Source organism: Staurois parvus, unplaced genomic scaffold (genome assembly GCF_062004578.1).
Source record: "Staurois parvus isolate SC_StPar_1 unplaced genomic scaffold, SC_StPar_1.0 ptg000198l, whole genome shotgun sequence".
NCBI classification, from domain to species: domain Eukaryota; kingdom Metazoa; phylum Chordata; class Amphibia; order Anura; family Ranidae; genus Staurois; species Staurois parvus.
Window position 1 is genome coordinate 6746248 of NW_028317994.1, and position 21253 is coordinate 6767500.

The 21253-nt window shown below is 39.6% G+C and overlaps 1 protein-coding gene across 1 annotated transcript in view; it reads left to right on the forward strand.

Moving 5' to 3' along the window:
* Positions 1-21253, forward strand: part of TTC39B (tetratricopeptide repeat domain 39B) — a 178910-nt gene that overhangs the window by 51869 nt on the left and 105788 nt on the right. The window contains exon 2 of the mRNA XM_089678077.1: positions 12142-12176. Within this exon, the coding sequence (XP_089534203.1) occupies positions 12142-12176 (35 nt within the window). The remainder of the gene's footprint in view (positions 1-12141; positions 12177-21253) is intronic.

A 21253-nucleotide genomic window follows, 5' to 3' on the forward strand; every position in this document is an offset into this window, starting at 1 on the left:
AGACACCTGTCCACAGGAGCAATTAAACAATCAGATTCCAAACTCTCCACCATGGCAAAGACCAAAGAGGTGTCCAAGGATGTCAGGGACAAGATTGTAGACCTGCACAAGGCTGGACTGGGCTACCAAACTATCACCAAGCAGCTTGGTGAGAAGGTGACAACAGTTGGTGCAATCATTCGCAAATGGAAGAAAGACAAAACAACTGTCAGTCTCCCTAGGTCTGGTGCACCGTGCAAGATCTCACCTCACTCACCTCACTGGGTACAGTGCGCTAAACTAAATCTGCCTAAGAGATTACTGTGAGGTTGATTATACTTTGTTAACCCTTTCGCTGCCAGAGCAGTTTTTGCGTGTTTTTTTTTCACACATTTAAAAAATCATTTTAAGTCTGAAGATTACACAAAACCCCCAAAACTTCATATATTTTCTGAAAGCAGACATCCTAGAGAATAAAATAGTGGTAGTTCCAATTTTGTATGTCACACAATATTACTGCAGTGATCTAGGAAATGCAAAATTTTCAGTAAACACACTAAAGTTGCCCTGATGATCAGTGTACATGTCCCACGTAAATTACACATAACTTAATTTCTGAACTTTACATGTTTTGGTTTCTTTGTATGTATGGGTTGTTACCGACCATGTGGTGAAAATGTCATGTCATAAAACACCTTTAGAAACCTATTTACTGAGAAAAAAAATGTGGACATTTTTCATTTATTTTACCTGCTGTATGTGATCATTTTGGGTGCTCCATGTTTCCTGAGAAATCACCTGTGTTTCATAGAACCGTAGTTAAGTGGGTTGGGTCATTGTTTTTAATGTGGGGAAATTAACTAAAGGCCTTCTGTGTTATATAGGGTAGTGGTTAAATCTTGTATCAGATAGATAGATATAGATATAGATATATATATATATATATATATATATATATATATATATATATATATATATATAGGGAGAGGGATGGATATATATATATAGGGAGAGGGATGGATATATATATATAGGGAGAGGGATGGATATATATATATAGGGAGAGGGATGGATATATATATATATAGGGAGGGGGAGAGGGATGGATATATATATATATATATATATATATATATATATATATATATATATATATATATATATATATATATATATATATATATATATATATATATATATATATATATAAAATTTGATTTTCAAGTACTGGGAGACGAATTACTTTGTGTCTCGAAGAGGGGCATTCATGCTCCTTGCTTCATTCAGGAGATGAATTGTCAGATACACTGCTTTTTGATATACTTTTACTGGTCATGTAAGGCAGGCTGCTGGGCTTTGGTTTAGATTCACCATACTGAGATTTTTGATGGTGCCTGTCACGGGATCCAAAAAAGTTTTAATTTTAGAACATGACCAAAAAATGTTTTATTGTGCCTGCCTCTTTTCCAGATCTCCAACAGGTATCTGGGATTTGATTTATTGTATGCAGTACAGGAAGGTTTCTCTACCATCTGATTATTGGAACTTGTTTGCAATTAAAGATTTTGAGCAAAGGACAGGATATTTTCATGTTGCTGAAGGGTAAGGTTGATCAGCAGGTCTCTTTCCCATTTGAGAAGGAATGGTGGTGTATGTTTTGATGGCAGAGTGGACAGAATTTTGTAAATTGTGTATGGTGGAGAATTCTGATTTGCACAAGGTCATGAAGGCAGTCAGCTGTTGGCTCAGGTTTTCACTTTCACTTTTGGGTATTGTCCAAAGAAAGTGTCTGAGTTGAAATGTCCTCTATCCAAGGGAGAGTTCAGCATGTGCCACCTGCCCTAGTATAGGAAATCAATGGCACAAAAATAGCCTTTGTGGATAATGCGGCATAGGTTACAGCTGGTGATACCAGGTAAAATCCGGGTTCTAGATAATTGTCATCAGTTGTGAGTGATGAGCAGAGATATTTGTGTTGTGGAAGCATCATCTCGCCTGTTGGATAGTGTTCCCTATTGTTGGGTGGGTTGTGATCTCAGGGAGTAACAGTAAGGTTAACCAAAGCAAACCAGTAAGTGGTAAAGAGACGTCTTTCTCCATAGTCACCTATGGTTTGGACCCTTTGTGACAGGTAGTCCCACTCTGCCATTACGTTTAGTGAGATTTGCGAGTTTAAACCGTATGCTGGGAGGTTTTTTGGACCATACAAACTGACTGAACATAGTGCGATTTGAGATTTGTTAGCACCAATTTGATTGGTATTGCCAATTTCAGAGTTTTTTGCTATGTTTTAAGATTTTTTTTTTGTTTTTTGGAGCAGGTGAGTATAGTTTTGCATTATACAGCTCTGTTGTGTTAGCGGTTATCTTAGGGCCTGGATACCTGATGGAAGTCTCTAACCATCAGATTGGGAAATTAAGTTTTTATGGTGTGTAGTTCTTGAGCCAGAAAGGATATGTTTAGAGTCCCATAGGTTTTTAGGTCTTGTAGGTCGCAATTTTGTATGTGCCTGAGGGTTTGGTATTGCCCGTGATGTCAGGATTGGAATATATAGTTATGTTATCCAGGTAGCACTCTACAGCAGTTATGTTACTGAGGGTTGAAACATCAGTCTTTGAACACAATTGGGTACTAAAGCTAATCCTAAGGCTAGGTTCACACCTATGCAGTTTGTGTTTGATCCGTTTCTGCAGTGCTTTTCACAGTGCATTTTGTGTTTTTTGCACATGAGCTTTTGCCGCATTTTTGATGCTTTTTTTTTTTTTTTCTCCTGTTGCTAGGTAGATTAAAACGTAAAATGCAGCAAAAATACAGTACATGCTTTTCTGTAGCGTCTCCATTGAAGTCTATAGAACCAAAAACGCAACTTTTTTGCGTTTTTAAACAAGTCCCTGACCCTTTCCAAGAAAAGTACTGGGTGCAAATGCGGAGATGTGAACGTGTCCCATAGGAAATCATGTTAAATGGACTGTAGTGCGTTTTCTGCAAAACGCTGTGGAAAACTCTTAGGTGTGAACCTAGGGTTAAGGTATATGTTTTTAAAAACAGAATAGGTTCTCATGGGCAATAAATGCAGTGATGTCCCTACTTCCCTTCTCCAGCAAAACCTGATAATATGCACTTTGAAAATCAGGGGGAAAAGAATTTAGCTCCTCTGAGATCTGATTCTCTAAGGAATACTTTTTCAGCATATGGCAAGGGTGACTAGCAATAACAACCTAAAGCGATACTAAAGGTTCAGTTTAAAAAAAAAAAAAAAAAAAACCCAAACGTGGTGTACTTACCTGCTCTGTGCAGTGGTTTTGCACAGAGCAGCCCAGATCCTCCTCTTATTGGTCCCCCACTGGAACTCCTGGTCCCTCCTTCCTGTCAGGTGCCCCCATAGCAAGCTGCAGATGTGCTCCTGAGCTGCTGCTCCGTGTGTCCATTCACACATGGAGCCGTGGTTTAGCCCCGCCCTCTGTCTCCTCATTGGTTCACTGGCTGTGATTGACAATGAGGGACAGAGACCCGGGACAGCCAAGGTTCTCATGCACATTGCTCGATCACAGTGAGGCTCAGGTAAGTATTAAGGGGGCTGGAGGGGGGGCTTGCTACACACAGAAGAAGTTTTTTTACCTTCATGCATAGAATGCATGAAGATAAAAAACCTTGAGCCTTTACAACCACTTTAATTTGGTTCCGGAAAGTCGACACACAATCTAATACCACCTATTTCTTTATTGCCACCACAATAAGAGAGATCCATTCAGATGCATCAATTCCTTCAATTAGATCATACAGAGAAGGATGAGCATCTCCGTTTCTGATGCAAATACATTTTTTTTTTTGTAACAAGTTCTTTGCACAGCCCAATGAGGTGTTGCCAAGTAGTGAGACATTGAACACTGGTAGCATAGGGGCACTTGGAGCTGTTGTGATAAGACAGTCTACTAGTTGTAGATTTAGTACTGCAAAAAGATCCCTATGCAGTATTGCAGTGCTTTTCAGTACAATGTAGAGTTCAGCTTGCACACTATTTAAAATTTTAAAGTGGCTGGCAGGCAACCCAGCATGGGAATAATGTGCCTAAGAGAACTATCCAGTTTCAGCGTAGGTGTAGTAAGTGGTTAATTTGCAAAGTACTTCTGGTAGATTTGCTCAGGCAATATAGAGACATCAGATCCTGTATCAAGCATCAAGATAAAGTAGCCTCGTTAGTAGAAGCAGTTAGTGTTAGAATTACAGTGCACAAAAGTTATCTGGAATGGAAGCGTCATATTTATCTACGCTTAAAGCAGAGGTAAAGCTGTCTGTGCCAGCAGACAATTTTTGGTCGATGATACTTTATACGTTTTATTCTGCTAATAACCTTTTTTACTTGACCTGCGCAAATACCATGTGACATAAAAAATTTGCAACACCCACCAATTTGTTCTCTAGGGCCTCTGCTTTAAAAAATATATAATGTTTGGAGGGTCTAAGAAATTTTTTAGCAAAAAATACTGATTGTTACATGTAACCAAAAAGTGGCAGAAAAGACTTGGTCTTCAAGTGGATATGGAAGAATAAAACATGGGCAGTCATGGTGTTGCAGTGCCAAGATTGAGGAGTACAATTCAGGGAGGGGTCATTTGTGCTGGAGATGGTTTTGTCATGTGAATTTTTTATCGGGAGGAGGGGGGAATTTTTGCTTTAAAGGCACTACAATCATCACCACTTTTGACCCCTTCACTATGTGCATTATGCCCAGATCAGAGTAGGCTACAGTTTTATTTACCTGTAACCCTTTAAAGTGATTCTAAAGTCTAATTTTTTTTTAAGGAAACAATAACAAACATGTCTATACTTACCTGCTGTGTGCAGTGGTTTTGCACAGAGCAACCCAGATCCACCTCTTCTTGGGTCATCCCCCCACCCCGCAGGCTTTTCTGGCCCCTCCTTCATGTCGGGTGCCCCCACAGCAAACCAATTGCTATATGGGGCACCTGCTGCTCTGTGTGTTCATTCACACACACAGCTGCTATTCGGCCCCGCCCCTCTCTTCTCATTGGCTCACTGGCTGTGGTTGACAGCAGTGGGAGCCATTGGCTCCCGCTTCTGTCTCCGCCAATGAGAGGAGGGAGTCCTGGGATAGCCGAGACTCCAGTGCGCATCGCTGTATCGATAGAGGGCTTAGGTGAGTATTGGGGGGGAGCTGCACACAGAAGGTTTCTTACCTTCATGCATAGAATGCATGAAAGTAAAATACCTTAAGCCTTTAGATCCATTTTAAGCCTCTACTTCTGTCAGCACAATGTACCCACACCTACCATTTTGGTGCCATGATTAACCACACCCCTGCTCACCCCCAATAAAAGTGGGTGTTGGTGTCCCCAGCTTTTTTTTTTTTGAAAATCTGGTAACCTTAGCTTAAGTGAATGAGATGAATTTGTGCCAATGTCAATCATCCAATCAAGTACATGCAAAATTCTTGTGCGTTTTTTATTAAAGTAAACATAATCTGTCTTTTATGTAAATGAAATCCACAGATGTAGAGTTTAAATGGCATGTTTGCTGAATCTATTGTTGAGCAGAGAATTTGTGTACTACTTGTAAGTAACCTAAACATTTTTATGCCGATCAAAGTTGCACCAAAACCTACCCATCAAGCTTACCTATTTTTGTAGTAGATCTATTTTGCTTATGTAGGCAGGGCTAGTAAGATTTAAAAAGAGATGTCATGGCAAAAGGACTTGCAGACAATGATTTCATTTTAATATTAGTACAGATTAATCCGAGGGAGTTTGTCATATAACAATATACTGTGTAGTAGTTCTTATTTTTTGGGATATGACTTTTTAAGATAATTAGTCATGAATGTTCTTAAGTAAATCCAAATATTAATGTTTGGGTGTGCACATTTTTTGAAAAATATATAATTTAGCTCATTCACTCAGTTAAGCAGTATTCACTTTGATGATTCCAGTTAGAAGTAGAAATAAAGACAAAGCCCTTTTTATGCTTGTTTCCCCATTTTTGATAGAGTAAGGAAGGATTAGAACTCCTGTTAGTTTTTATTGTGCTGAATGTATCCCTTTGGGGAGATTTCACTTCCTGTTCCACAGCCAAAACAAGAAGCGGCAAGTGCTACTAAAGTTTAGGGCAGTATGCGGCCAGAAACAATGAGCGCAAGCAGTCTGCGTTCTGAGCATTTTATCCTTGAAGGGATGATGACACTGCTGCAACATGCCTTCCAACTTTTGCAGCCAATGCCCTTCCATCTACTTTTGGCCTTCCTAGAGCACGGCTACTACAGTGATTTCTGCTGCCCTGCTGCATTGTGAAAACTGGAGGTTGCTCGCCATGGGTGCCATTCAAAGAATGCTTAACATTTTCTCCATGAACGCAAAGTGTTCTCTGATTGGATGAATTGGAGAGGTAGGTCGGTGATATCATGACTGGGCATGTCCTCTTGTGTTCAGTTAGCAGCAGTGCAGATGCTTGGCACAGGACCCTGAAGCTAGTTGAAATCATTGGAGGAGTGGTACCTGCTACAGTGATCTTCAGCATCCAAGGGGATTGGATAGGTATTGTATATGTATAGTTACTTTGGTCCAAGCTGGATCAACATAACTATGTAACAATATCCAGACCTGGAATTCATCTTTAAAGGGTAACTTTGGTAACATGTTACACCCGCATTTAGGGTGTAACAATTAATGTGTTACCAAAGAGCACTTACCTGCGCCCCTCCGATCCCTAGCTGTAATAGTGGGTGGGGGATCTTTTCTCTGCTCCCGCTGTCACAATTTTAAGAGTGCTGCCATGCGGGGCTCTGCATGTATGAATTACAACTACCGTCCTCCACAATAACCGCAATGTCACTTGTAGTTCTCCATGAAATGCCAGGGCACTGGTAAGCGCTCTCATAGTTCATTTACCTTCCTGCTCTCCAGTACCCTCTTGGGCAGACCTCTATACTGAGAGTCTTCAGGAGCCTGACATTACACCTCTGGTCTACTGGGTGCAATGCTTTGCTGGCTCCAGAAAAAAAAACAATAAATGCACACTTTTCCCTGCACAAATTTGTGCATTTACCATTTTTTTCTAAGGTGAACTTATCCTTTAAAGCTTGGTCTGCTGAGGTTCATTTGTAAGAGATGTCTCTGGCACATGCCCTTTAATGGTGAATGCTTCTCAGTCGCTGGGTTTAATGGCATGGATTTTGAAACCCAAGTCTCGGAGGATAGGGGCATATCTGATTTCAGTCATACCCACTTTGTACAGAGCAGGAAATTTGACCTCTCCCAAAATCTACCATTGTACCTTTTTTTTAAAGCTAGATATTGCACCTGTACTTGGGATGTAACCTATTGCTTTGGAGCAGTCCCCCACACCCCTTCTCACCCCCCCACCCCCGACAGCGGGCAGGGGATCCTCTCCATGACCCGCTGTCACATTTTAAAACTGTGGCTTTGCAGGATTCCGCCCGCACAGCTGTCATTCATTCAGAGTTCTGGGAATTAATGAAGTCCCATCTTCTACCGCAGCAGATGACTTGTAGTTTTCAAACTGCTAGGGCACTGGTGATTCTTCCTGTTTTTCAGTAACTGCCGGTATGGAGGTACAGGCAGACAGCTGTACTGAGTGTCTGCAGGAGCCTGTCATGCTTTGCAGGCTGCATAATAAAAAAAAAAATAATAAATGCACATTTTTTTTACCTGAAAAATGGTGTGAAATTATTTCTTTACAAAAGGGGAACTTGGCCTTTAAAAGCCTTCTTCGTCTGGTGCGAGGAAAGACATCTGAGTCTCAGAAAATACTCTTACAGGCATTTCTTCAATCTGATCTCAACTAGTACCTGGCCTTGAGCACCTTTTGTGGGTGAGGTCTCTTCCCTTTCCATCCTTTTTCCAAAACCCTCATGCTTCACAGTCCCTATTCAGGATCTTTTTGCTAAATATTTCTCATGTAAATCATGCAGCTCAACCTCCTGTGTCACCCTGGCATCTTAACCTAGTGCTCTTAATGCTCCATTAGAGATGGAGCATTAAGAGCTAATTAATTAGAGATGTCCCTTTGGAAAATATTACATGTAAGCTTGCCTACCTTGCCGCCATTATATCTGTTAGGCATGTTTCTGAACTGGTATCTGTCTTGTAATTATCATTTTTTTTAGATTACACAGGGATAAGATGGTCTTTTTCCTTTTACCTCAAGGGTATTTTCCTTCCTTCATTGTGTCCTGCCTCAAAACAGGACACTGTCTGGACAACTACCTGATAGCCATAGCATCTATTACCCAAACTTAGTCCCTTTTTTGGCATCCCTTCAGGTTTTGAAGGATGGGGGCATATATGTGATTTGGACATATCCACCTTGCCTCTTGCAAGATCTGTCATCGCACCTCTTCTGTCCTCCCTTCGGCTCTCCAATGGAACTTCAAGCCTCATTCTCCACCATTGCCAGGTGGATCAGACAACGTATTTCTAGGGCCTGAGCTCTTAAGGACAGGGTCACTCCTTTCCCGATCAGGCCTATTGGTATTTCTTGGGTTTTGGAGCATCAAGTATCTGGTTTCCAGATTTACAAGACTGCCATTTGGTCCTCTGTTAACACATTCTATAGGTTCTGGATTCCACACTGGGTGGTTGTCCACGATCTGGTTGATGCTAGCTTTGGTCATAAGGTGTTTAACGCTGTCATCTTAGTGCTTGTATAATGTTTTTTGTAGTTTGTAATTATTCTGACAGTCAGACCTCCAGCACTTTCTGATAGCCCAGCAAAAGACCACAGAGCTGCTTCCTTTGGGGCACAATTTGAGTAAAACTTTTTTTTTTAGACTTTTTTCACTTTTTTTTTTTTTTGAGTTGTATAATCTTCTATCAGAAAATTTATAAAAAGAGAGGCTTTTAAGTGTGGACACAGACTAAAGCACCACTATTACAATACAAATGATTATGGAATTTCAGGTTGCCTTTTAGGCTACCATCAAACACAACCCTGACACCATCTAAATTTGTTTACGTGCATCCATATAATTATTTAATAAAACAGGGTCTCCTGCGCTTGCTGCCCATAATGTAGTTCCCTCAGTTCAGACTATCTCTTGGTAGGCTTAGCATTGGTTTGATGGAGTTGGATGGAAGGGTTCTGATTCTATGAAACCTTTGGAAAAGTCAGCATGTGTATTTTCCCTTTAACTGATCTCCAGGTTGTGTATGGATGGGTAGGTAAAGTAAAAGATATGACTTACACTATGTTGCCAAAAGTATTGGGAGGCCTGCCTTTACACGCACATGAACTTTAATGGCATCCCAGTCTTAATCCGTAGGGTTAAATATTGAGATGGCCCACCCTTTGCAGGATTAACACCTTCAACTCTTCTGGGAAGGCTATCCACAAGGTTTTAGGAGTGTGTCTATGAGAATGTTTGACCATTCTTGCAGAAGCGCATTTGTGAGGTCAGGCGCTGATGTCGGACGAGAAGACCTGGATTGCAGTCTCCTCTCTAATTCATCTCAAATGTGTTCTATCAGGTTGAGGTCAGGATTGTGTGCAGGCCAGTCAAATTCCTCCACCCCAAACTCGCTCATCCATGTCTTTTATAGACCTTGCTTTGTGCACTGGTGCGCAGTCATGTTGGAACAGGAAGGTGCCATCCTCAAACTGTTCCCACAAATTTCAGAGCAAGAAATTGTCAAATGTCTTAGTATGCTGATACCTTAAGAGTTCCCTTCACTGGAAGTAAGGGGCCAAGCCCCCAACCCCTGAAAAACAACCCCATATCTTAATCCCCCCTCCACCAAACTTTACTCTTGGCACAATGCAGTCAGGCAAGTACTGTTCTGGCAACCACCAAACCAAAACATGTCAATCAGATTGCCAGACAGAGAAGCATGATTCCTCACTTCAGAGGGAACGTTTCCACTGCTCTAGAGTCCAGTGGCAGTGTGCTTTGCACCATTGCATCTGACGCTTTGCATTGCACTTGGTGATGTAAGGCATGGATGCAGCTGCTGGGCCATGTAAACCTATTCCATGAAGCTCTCTATGCACTGTTGTGCTAATCTGAAGGCCACATGAAGTTTGGAGGTCTTTGACTGTGCAGACAGCTGGCGACTTCTGTGTGCTTCACCATGCACTGATCCTGCCATTACACATGGCCTACCACGTCATTGCTGAGTTGCTGCTGTTCCCAGTTGCTTCTGTTTTGTTATATTGCCACTAACCGTTGACCGTGGAATATTTAGTAGCAAGGAATTTCATGGATGGACTTCTTGCACAGGTGGCAACCTATCGGTGCCACGCTTGAATTCACTGAGCTCCTGAGAGCGACCCATTCTTTCACAAATGTTTGTATAAGCAGTGTGCATGCTTAGTGCAGGACATACGTGGGTCAAATTTTAAACAAATTTTCTTTAGAAAATCAGACATTTCTTGCATTTTGTAATTCGATGCCACCATTGATTTCAAAATTTGACTTTCACCTCATGTTGCTACAGAAAATAATTTTTGTGGTCAAGAATTTTCTTTTCTTTCCAGGTCGCTGCTCATGCTAATTTCTCTTTCAATTACATTTCTCGCACGATTCTCCCATCATTGATTAGAAATTCGTTGTTTTTAAAAAAATTTCCAACATGCCCGATCACTAAAATTTGATGGTCGCTTGAAAATCGGCCGGTGATGTGGCATATTAACGGGTCAAGTTCTGAAAATTTATTTAAGTCTTTTGTAAAAATTTTGGTTTGAATTTTGCACCATGTATGGCTGGCTTAGATGCTTGATTTTATACACCTGTGGCCATGGAGGTGATTGGAACACCTGAATGCAGTGATTTGGAGGGGTGTCCCAATGCAGTAACCTGAAAAAGTAGTTGTACTCCTTGAAATTTTCCACATTTTGTTTGTTACAACCAAAAACATAAATTTATTTTATTGGGATTTTATGTGATAGACCAACACAAAGTGGCACATAAATAAGTGGAAGGAAAATTTATAAATGGATTTCAAAATTTGCAATTCCAGCTGCAAGTCTTTTTGGGGATGTCTCTACCAGCTTTGCACATCTAGAGAGGGACGAAGTTACTGCACTACATACTTGTGTTTTGTGTGGTTTTTTTTCGGTGTCTTTTTTTTATATATAGTATTGAAAGGATCTCTTTTACACCACAGTTTTTGCATTCACGTTTGCGTGTGCTTTCAGTCCATTTGCATTGCTTTTACATGTCTTTGCTGTACATATTCAGTCCATTTGCAGTGCATTATTTAAAAAACATTTTATTTTGCACTCCTTTACATGCATTTGTACTGTGTTCTTACTGTGTTCTGGTGCAGAAAATACTTTTTAAAACTTACATGAGCGCTGATAAGTGCATTCGGGGTGGGGAGGCGTAGAGATCATTGTACCAACATTGCTTGTGTTAAACTGGGTTGAACGAAAAAAAAACTTGTGGTGTGCACCAGGCTTCACTTAAAAAGGTTTCAACTTAGATCTGTAAGATGCAATGCTTTTTTTTTTTTTTTTTTTTTTTTTTTTTTCTCTATCAGAAAAGCATGAAAAGTAGGTTATATGGGTTCCAATGGCATAGTTCATACCAGAACAGTTCCACTGCTTTTCAGTTCCAGCAAAAAAAAAAAAAGTACAACATCCTGCTTTTTTCTTGAACAGAACTGAACTGGAACACAGTAAAAAGCATCGGACCCCAGTACAGTAGAAAAAAAAAAGGAAAAGGATGCAAAAGAATTGCATTATCTTGATGAAAATAAAGATTTTGCTATTGAAATGACCCAAAAAAAGGAGAAACAGCATCTGGAACGCCTCCAGAAACTCGTGAGAAAAAGCATCAAAAACATTTTTGGAATGCATAAAAAAAAGCGTTAAAGTGCATACAGAAACGCATCTGGGATGAATCTGGAGGACGTTTTTGTGGTGTGAACTGGCCCTTTTCCTTTTTAGGGCTGCCTTTATCTAGAAAAAGATAGGGTGCTTCCCTGCATTTTGTGTTTTTGTTTTGTTTACTAGTAATACTACTAATACTAGTAATGCATACTGCATGGGCTAATGCATAGGAAAACTGAAAAGTAAGTCATAAGCAAAGTTAAAAGCATGTTTGGGAAATAACTTGATCTAACCAATAATCATTGCTTTCAAACAAAAGTTAAAGTATTGTTAATATGTGACTTATTTTATTTTTTGCAGGAAAACTTTGAAGATGCCTATGAAAACATCCCAGTGTAAGTAATGTAAATGATTTGTTTTTATATTGTATTCATCTTGATTGTAAAAACATCCTCTTTACCTGTTTTTGGGTGTTTTTGCTCAAGCTCAGTTAAAAAAAAAAAGCTTTCACTTGCTGTATTTTCTTGACATTCTATGAAAAAGAGATTACAGGTCTTGTGATTTTAGTGTAAAAAAAAAAAAATGCCATAAAAATGGTAAATTTGAAATGTATTCTACTTTTTTGAATTATACTGTTATTACCAAATCATATGTAAGATAGGGTCACTGCAGGCCTCCTTCTAGACCTCTGTTGCAAGGTCTGTAGCCTAGAACACTCCTAGTAAGCCTGGCGAGCAAACCATTTTTAGGGTGTGGTTTACAGCTGTCCTAGGATTTAAAACTTTCCTCGTGCCACAGCTACAAAGAGGCAATTTCTTTACAGGTTGTATGCTCACGTTGAAGTAAAAAGCTGAGAGGCTCAAAATTAGGAGCGCTTGTTCTTGTATATAATAAACTGAAAAAGGGAAAGATTCACCCTTCAATATGATGCTACAATATCTGCTTTTTATTACTTTCACATAATGTTACATTGTGTGATATTTATACAAACGTAAAACATCTTCAGGTATGTCTGTTTCTAAATAAGAAAAAATAGAAAAAGAAAAGATAGTATTGCCTCTCTTTAAACAAAGATCAGCAAAAAAAATGCTATAAACTTCATTAATTCAGTATAGATATTTTTCTCATACTATGAGATCTCCTTCTCCTCCCTTTTTTTCCTCCACCGCATTCACATTTTGGGGCATGGAATGCATAGCATAATACTGCTAGACTGGGTTTTTGTGAATCAAAAAGAAGTCACAAACATATATATATATATATATATATATATATATATATATATATATATATATATATATATATATATATATATATATATATATATATATATATAAAAGCAGATGTGAAGCAATGTGCAAACAACTATACCTTTGTTACAACGTGCAAGTGCCATAAAATTCAGTGTAGATTCCACCGTTCCAGTTGCCCTCCACCAGTTCAATTGGACATCCACTCACCAGCTAATGTTGCTTCTCTTCAGAAAAAGCTCACCAAAAAAGCGCTTTGATCCTAGACAGCTGCTTCTCAAGTCAGCAGATCACCTCCACCTTCCCACTCCACAGTATTCACATGAAAGTTCCTGGGAAAATAGAACAATACAAGGACTAGCATCTGCTAAAACCAAGTGCTGTTTTTTAAATTCAAATTTACTCACAAATTTAAATCTTATAAAAGGATCACACAACATGTGAAGTAGTCTGTAGGTCTTACAGGTATCTCCACTATCTGCTGCTATGCATAACCTAATCCCTTGTTTGATGTTTGGATAAGGTTAAGATAGTATGGTCTTTGGCTACCATGAGCACCATCAGTACTTACTTTAGTTTAAATGTATAAATGAATGTTGTCTATTGTGAAGTAGCATTTGTTTACCCCATAGAGAGGTTGCTGAGTGTTGGGCTACTTCTATCAGAACCTTGTAGGGCTAGTAAAGCCAATGCCCTGGATTAATAACAGGTTTGGTTGGGAATGTGAAAGCTAAAAAAATTACAATGACTTTAGAGACAGCTGGCCAAATATTTATTTTTAAATATTTTGCCTAAAACGCAACCTTTTACCTTTTTTAATAAAAAAAAAAAATCTTTGTGTTTTAGAAGAGCTTGGTTGCTCTTCCCTGATATTTTACTTAAGAGATGCAGATAATGCATCTAAGTTTGTGACATGCTGCTCCAGGACTACAGACTTCATGATTTTCTGCATTATTGCACATAAACACCTAATCCTATGAGGAAGTGTGTATAAAAAGTAGTCCCAGTCAGGAGTGTACATGATATGGTGGTAATACTGGCTCTGTATAGGGTCAATGCAGTGCAGTACTGTCACCAGATGTACAGAAGGTTGTGTGTTTTTTTTTTTTTTTTTTTTTGTGTGTGTGTGTGTTTTTAAATATATATAAAGAGTGCTGTTTTCCCAAAGGAAATAAATACTCACTGATCATGCAAAGAACACACAGACCCAACAACATTGAGGTGGATTGGGTATAGTGTAACTTTTTTTTTTTTTATTGCAATAGTGTTTTACTCTTTAAATTGGCCTCTCTGGTTTTCATCTGATTGTATACAACTCTACACCTTTAGATTTGCCAGTAACGGTCTTGTATATTGTGATTGTTTTAGGTAGAACTTGTGCTACATAGTTCCTTTGAAAATGTAAAGTAGGTGATTGCAACATGTCTGGCCAGCTTTAGGTCTGCAAGATAGAGAGAATTCTATAAGAGTTTAAAAAGAGCTTTAGTAAAGGATACTGCTGCCTGCATTTATGAATGGGCTGCAAAATTCAAGCCATGGTGTGGAGTAACCCTGCAGAGTATAGTAGTTAGTGGACAGCGTTATAGCATTATAAACGGCCGCCATTTGTATCTGTATACTATATTTGTACGTTTTGGGATTAGCCAATTTTGCTTATTAGATTTGCAGGCTTAGCTTCATGGACTGCTGAGGGCTCCTTTTGAACATGTAATAAAAACTACTTTAAAGTGGTTGTAAACCATATTCTCACTGATGTGACCAGCCTTAGGTGATTCACAGAGATCTTCCTATATAAGGCGAACCTGTTTATCTGCAGGCCTCTATTCTCTACAGTCTTCTAAAACACACATCAAAGGCGATTTCTCAGCTCCAGTAGCAGGTGATGGGGATCTGTTGTCGCACACTGCACATCATAGAAAAGAGAGCTGAGTGTAATTTGAGACCTCAGTGGGGGGAATGGACTCACTCCACTCTACAGAGTCTTTTATAGAGAAACTTGCCCCCCTATCATCTTCTGTGTGTTGGGGGCTGTCACCCAAGATTCGGTGGTGTCAGAAGTGACTAATGCAAATAGCAGAGGAGCGAGAGTGAAGAAGAGGAGTTTACTTTGTATTGTAGCTAGTACACAGAGGGATATGCTCTGTTCATTTTTTAGAATCACTTTAAGGTGGGCCAACAATAACCTTTCAAAATATGTGCTCAGTGAAAATACATGCTCTGAACACTACTCCTTGCTGGAACATTGGGGATAATTATTTAAAATGCTCAAGTATACATACCTTGCATTGCAAAAACCACTTGTTTAGTGTGCCCCCTCTTAATAAAAAGCTGCATTAAACTACAAAAAAGGCATGGTGAGGGGTGTAGTATATATGTTTACCTTTACACGTACTTTCATACTGCAGGGTTTGAAGTCACCATCCTGCCAATAAGACCCTGGGGAATGCTGCATAGCCAAAATCCTGTGTTTTTAGTAGGGCTGGAGGCCAGGTGACAAAGTGTGATTAAAGACTTCTTGACCACTTTTATTTTTATAAAACAAAACAAGCATCAAAGTCCACCCTTGCAGGGGTTATTAGAACATAAAGTCCTAACAAAACTTTTTTAGCTTTCTTTTCAGTCACTGGACTGTTTGACCAGCTCCCAGTCTCAGCCTGTTCCTAGCATGGAATGAATCCCTTTCCTCAGCCTCTCCATATTACACTATATTAATTGGGTATGCCACGTGTGTCCAGCTATTAACCTTCTGTATACTTCTAAACCACTGGACTGCAGGGAGCCAGCAAGCACAAATGTAGCTGTATGCAGTACCTGTAATATTTGGGCATGGAGAAACGCTCAAATGTTAGTTTTTATGGACGAAACAGACTATGTGCAAGAGGCCAAATAAAAATATTGCCTCCCCAGTATAATTTCGAAGTTCTAACAATGACATTGGATGATCTTGGTGACATTTGTGTTCACTGCACAAGCACCAAATGCCCACGTAAATGAGCGCTCAAGGTCATTCAAATCTTTACCGATTTGTATACCTGTGATAAAAGTTGCATCGTACTAATTTGTGCCCTCATTAACCCAACTTAATGTGTTATGTATCATTTTAATCAGCATAATTTGTTGATTATAATTCAGGGTACATTGATGGGGGTGTGCAAATTAAAGCAGATTTCCAGTGACACTGTTAAAATAAATAAATAAATAAAAGTAAGTAGCTACAAAAACTGTAGCTGCTGACTTTTAAAAAACAGCCACTCACCTGTCCCCCGATCACACTGTGCCCGCCCCGCAGCCCATTTAACTGACCGTCCTGTGTTCCTGGCGCTGGTATCTTCAGTGTGGGCACCCAGCTGTGACAGCTTGTGGCTTCACAGCCGATTGCCCACAGCGTATGCGCGATTAGCACTGCGCTTTCTGAATAGTCCCATAGTCTTCTGGGACCTGTCGTGTCCTAGAAGACTGTAAGGAGGGAGGACAACATCTGCTTCTGATTGCCTAGGCAATCGCAGCGGAAGTGGGAGTAGATAACTGTCAATTTCGGTTACCCGCTTCCCAGAGGTGCCATTCCTTAATGGGGAGCAGTCATTAAAGCGGATCCTCCCATTTTGTGCGGAGCTCCGCTTTAAGTAGCCATTGCGTTGGGAGAATTATAGAAGAATGCTTTTTTTTTTTTTTCCCCTTTTTATTATCCGTAAAACCCAAAGAAAAAAAAATGTATGTATCCAAGTTTACGAATGACTGACCGAAAACCCTATGTATAATAAATTAGGCTAGACATTGCTAAAAAGGAAAAAAAAACACTCAGACTTGAGGAGACTTACATTCACTTTACCTGGTGGTGTTCAGCCATTGACAGCCAGAATGCACTCGTTTCTGGGCCCTACCATGTTCCCACCAAGTGACTAATGTATATCTAAAGTATATCATATCCTTGTGCACTGAATTCACATATGTGTTGAAAATGTTGTATTTTAATTTTTCTTTTTTTTTTTCCAAATGTAGCTGCCAAGTGCATTCTTAAAAATTGTGATTAAAAGTCCAAATTATACCTTTTTGCCAAAAACCTTGAGGTCTCTACTTTTCTAGATAGTCCTTTTTGGGTGGTTTTTGGGGTCCTGTCATCCCTAGGCCACTGTAAATGCAGTTTGGTGGCACAAAACGGATATGCCAATTTTCAGCCAGAATGCGTTCCTTTGTTTATGACAGGGTCAGAAACAAACAAGTGACCAAGGCATACATACTGTATATGGTATCCTTGTGCATGAGAGAGGTAGCTGAACATATTGTATGCAGTTTTTACCATGTCATCATTGTTTTTGCCAATCCCATTACTGAATTTGCTCTTTTGTTGAAAATTTTGTATTTAATTTTTTTCACTAATTTTGCTGCCAAGTGCATTTTTTGAAAAATTTGGTGTGCAAAGTCCAGTTCAGTGTAGTTTCTGCAGTCTTGTCACTTCTGAGACACTGTAAAAGCAGTTTTGTGCCAAAAAATGGACATACCAGTTTTCAGTCATTGACAGTCAGAATTTGCTCCCTTTTTTATGGGCCCTGCCATGTTCCCACCAAGGGATTAGGTCATATGTGGTGGTCTCATGTATAGAAACAGTAGTATAAAAGTATTTTATAGTATCTTCAACAGTACGACTAGAAACAACAATTTTTAATTGAATTGTGATTTATTTATTTGCTTTAATTTTACGTAACCTTCATATAAACCCATCACCTACAAATGTTTAAATCTATCATAACATAATACTGATGCAATTTTAAGGTCTTTCAATATATTTTAAAAGTTTTATGTCCTTTTTTGTCATGTCATAGTATGAGAAAAAAAGCTTTGCAAATAAAATCTAATATATAAACCATTGTTTATACGCCTTATATTTTCCCCATAACTTGATAAAACAGGTAGATTTGGTGGTGTTTGATTCCAATTGTTTTTACAATTTTTATGGGGTAAAGTCAACAAAAAATAGCTTTTTCATATATAGCGTGTGTGTATATACACATATATACAGTGCCTTGAAAAAGTATTCATACCCTTTTTTAAATTTTGCACATTTTCGTCATGTTACAACCAAAAATGTAAATGTATTTTATTGGGATTTTATGTGATAGACCACCACAAAGTGGCACATCATTGTGAAGTGGAAGGAAAATGATAAATGGTTTTCAAAATTGTTTACAAATCTGTGAAAAGTGTGCTGTGCATTTGTATTCAGCCCCCTTTACTCTGATACCCCTAACTAAAATCTAGTGGAACCAATTGCCTTCAGAAGTCACCAAATTAGTAAATGGAGTCAACCTGTGTGTAATTTAATCTCTGTATAAATACAGCTGTTCTGTGAAGCCCTCAAAGGTTTGCTAGAGAACATTAGTTAACAAACTGCATCATGAAGGCCAAGGAACACACCAGACAGGTCAGGGATACATTTGTAGAGAAGTTTAAAGCAGAGTTAGGTTGTAAAAAAAATATCCCAAGCTTTGAACATCTCACGGAGCACTGGTCAATCCATCATCCAAATATAGAAAGAAAGAGTATGGCACAACTAATAAGAAGAAACAGCAGTGAGCGCTAATCCTGAAAGCGGCTAGGCACTCTAAGCAACCAATAACACTTAAAAGCAATAACATAAAAATAGTGCAGCGCTGAAAATAATGACAAAATGACAAAAAAGCAGTCCACTAAAAGTCTATGACATATAAACGTATCCAGTGTCAGATGTGGATTCAGAATAGGTGATCCGTGTGGAAATGGCTGGAAAACGCACTCACCAGAAGTAAGACACATAAACGCAGTGTGTATATAAAGCTCAAGGATCTTCAATCCAGAGGGAAGTAAAGCTGATCCGGTTACAGGAATGGTGAATCCCTCCTCCGCAGATGCAGCAACCGATCTCCCTTAACACGATTAGATGTAGAATTCCAAGACCAAGGTTCTGCAAGCAAAAGCTCCTCAAGGGAGTTTTAGGGAAGGACACCCATAGTGAAGTAGGTAATAAAAGGCAGCTTTATTCACAATAATGATATCCAATTCAAAGCAGGCAGGTATCATACAGATGTGTCAGCAAGACAACTAACCCTGATACTTTGAATAGTGGCCGCCGGGCCTCCACGTGGCACCGGCGGCGTAGCGTCTCGACGTCCAGGCTCCTCCTTACGCGTTACGTGCGCACGCACATCTTCAGAGGTATGGTTCCATACCTCTGAAGATGTGCGTGCGCACGTAACGCGTAAGGAGGAGCCTGGACGTCGAGACGCTACGCCGCCGGTGCCACGTGGAGGCCCGGCGGCCACTATTCAAAGTATCAGGGTTAGTTGTCTTGCTGACACATCTGTATGATACCTGCCTGCTTTGAATTGGATATCATTATTGTGAATAAAGCTGCCTTTTATTACCTACTTCACTATGGGTGTCCTTCCCTAAAACTCCCTTGAGGAGCTTTTGCTTGCAGAACCTTGGTCTTGGAATTCTACATCTAATCGTGTTAAGGGAGATCGGTTGCTGCATCTGCGGAGGAGGGATTCACCATTCCTGTAACCGGATCAGCTTTACTTCCCTCTGGATTGAAGATCCTTGAGCTTTATATACACACTGCGTTTATGTGTCTTACTTCTGGTGAGTGCGTTTTCCAGCCATTTCCACACGGATCACCTATTCTGAATCCACATCTGACACTGGATACGTTTATATGTCATAGACTTTTAGTGGACTGCTTTTTTGTCATTTTGTCATTATTTTCAGCGCTGCACTATTTTTATGTTATAGTATGGCACAACTGCAAACCTACCAACACATGTCCATCCACCTAAACTGACAAGCCAGGCAAAGGGAGCATTAATCATAAAAGCAGCCAAGAGGCCCATGGTAACTCTGCAGCAGCTGCAGAGATCCACAGCTCAGGTGGGAGAATCTGTCCACAGCACAACTATTAGTCATACACGCCACAAATCTGGCCTTTATGGAAGAGTGACAAGAAGAAAGCCATTGTTGAAAGCCATAAGAAGTCCCGTTTGCAGTTTGCGAGAAGCCATGTGGAGGACACAGCAAACGTGGAAGAAGGTGCTTTGGTCAGGTGAAACCAAAATTGAACTTTTTGGCATAAAAGCAAAACGCTTTGTGTAGCGGAAAACTAACACTGCACATCCCCCTGAACACACCATCCCCACCGTGAAACATGGTGGTGGCAGCATCATGTGATGCTTTTCTTCAGCAGGGACAGGGAAGCTGGTCAGAGTTGATGGAAAGACGGATGGAGCCAAATACAGGGAAATCTTAGAATGAAACCTTTTAGTCTGCAGAAGATTTGGGACTGGGGCGTAGGTTCACCTTCCAGCAGGACAACAACCCTGAACGACAGCCAGAGCTACAATGGAATGGTTTAGATCAAAGCATATTCACATTAGAATGGCCCAGTCAAAGTTCAGACCTAAATCCAATTGAGAATCTGTGGCAAGGCTTGAAAATTGCTGTTCAGACGTTCTCCATCCAGTCTGACAGAGGTTGAGTTATTTTGCAAAGAAGAATGGGCAAACATTTCACTCTCTAGGTGTACAAAGCTGGTAGAGGCATCCCCAAAAAGACTTGCAGTTGTAACTGCAGTGAAAGGTGGTTCTACAAAGTATTAACTCGGGGGCTGAATACAAATGCACGCCACACTTTTCACATATTTATTTGTAAAAAATTTTGAAAACCATTTATCATTTTCCTTCCACTTCACAATTATGTGCCACTTTGTGTCGGTCTATCACATAAAATCCCAATAAAATACATTGACTTTTTTGGTTGTAACATGACAAAAGTGGAACATTTCAAGGGGTACGACTACTTTTTCAATGCACTGGGTGTGTGTGAGATATAGATAGACATATGTATATATATGTGTGTGTATATACAGTTGTGACCAAAATTATTCAACCCCCACTGAAATTGAGTGTTTTGGCCAGTTTGACATTGCTTTTGATCATTCAGTCATCTTGCTTACATTTACATTAAAGAGGCACTTGTAGGTCAGACAAATATAACATAACAGTTATAATGAAATAACCACAAATGTCTTTTCTGTGCTCACAGCATTATCAGTTTTATTCAACCCCCAAGTGACATTCAATCTTAGTACTTAGTACAGCATCCTTTTACAGTTATAACAGCTTTTAAACGTGAAGCATAGCTTGACACAAGTGTCTTGCAGCGATCTACGGGTATCTTCGCCCATTCTTCAT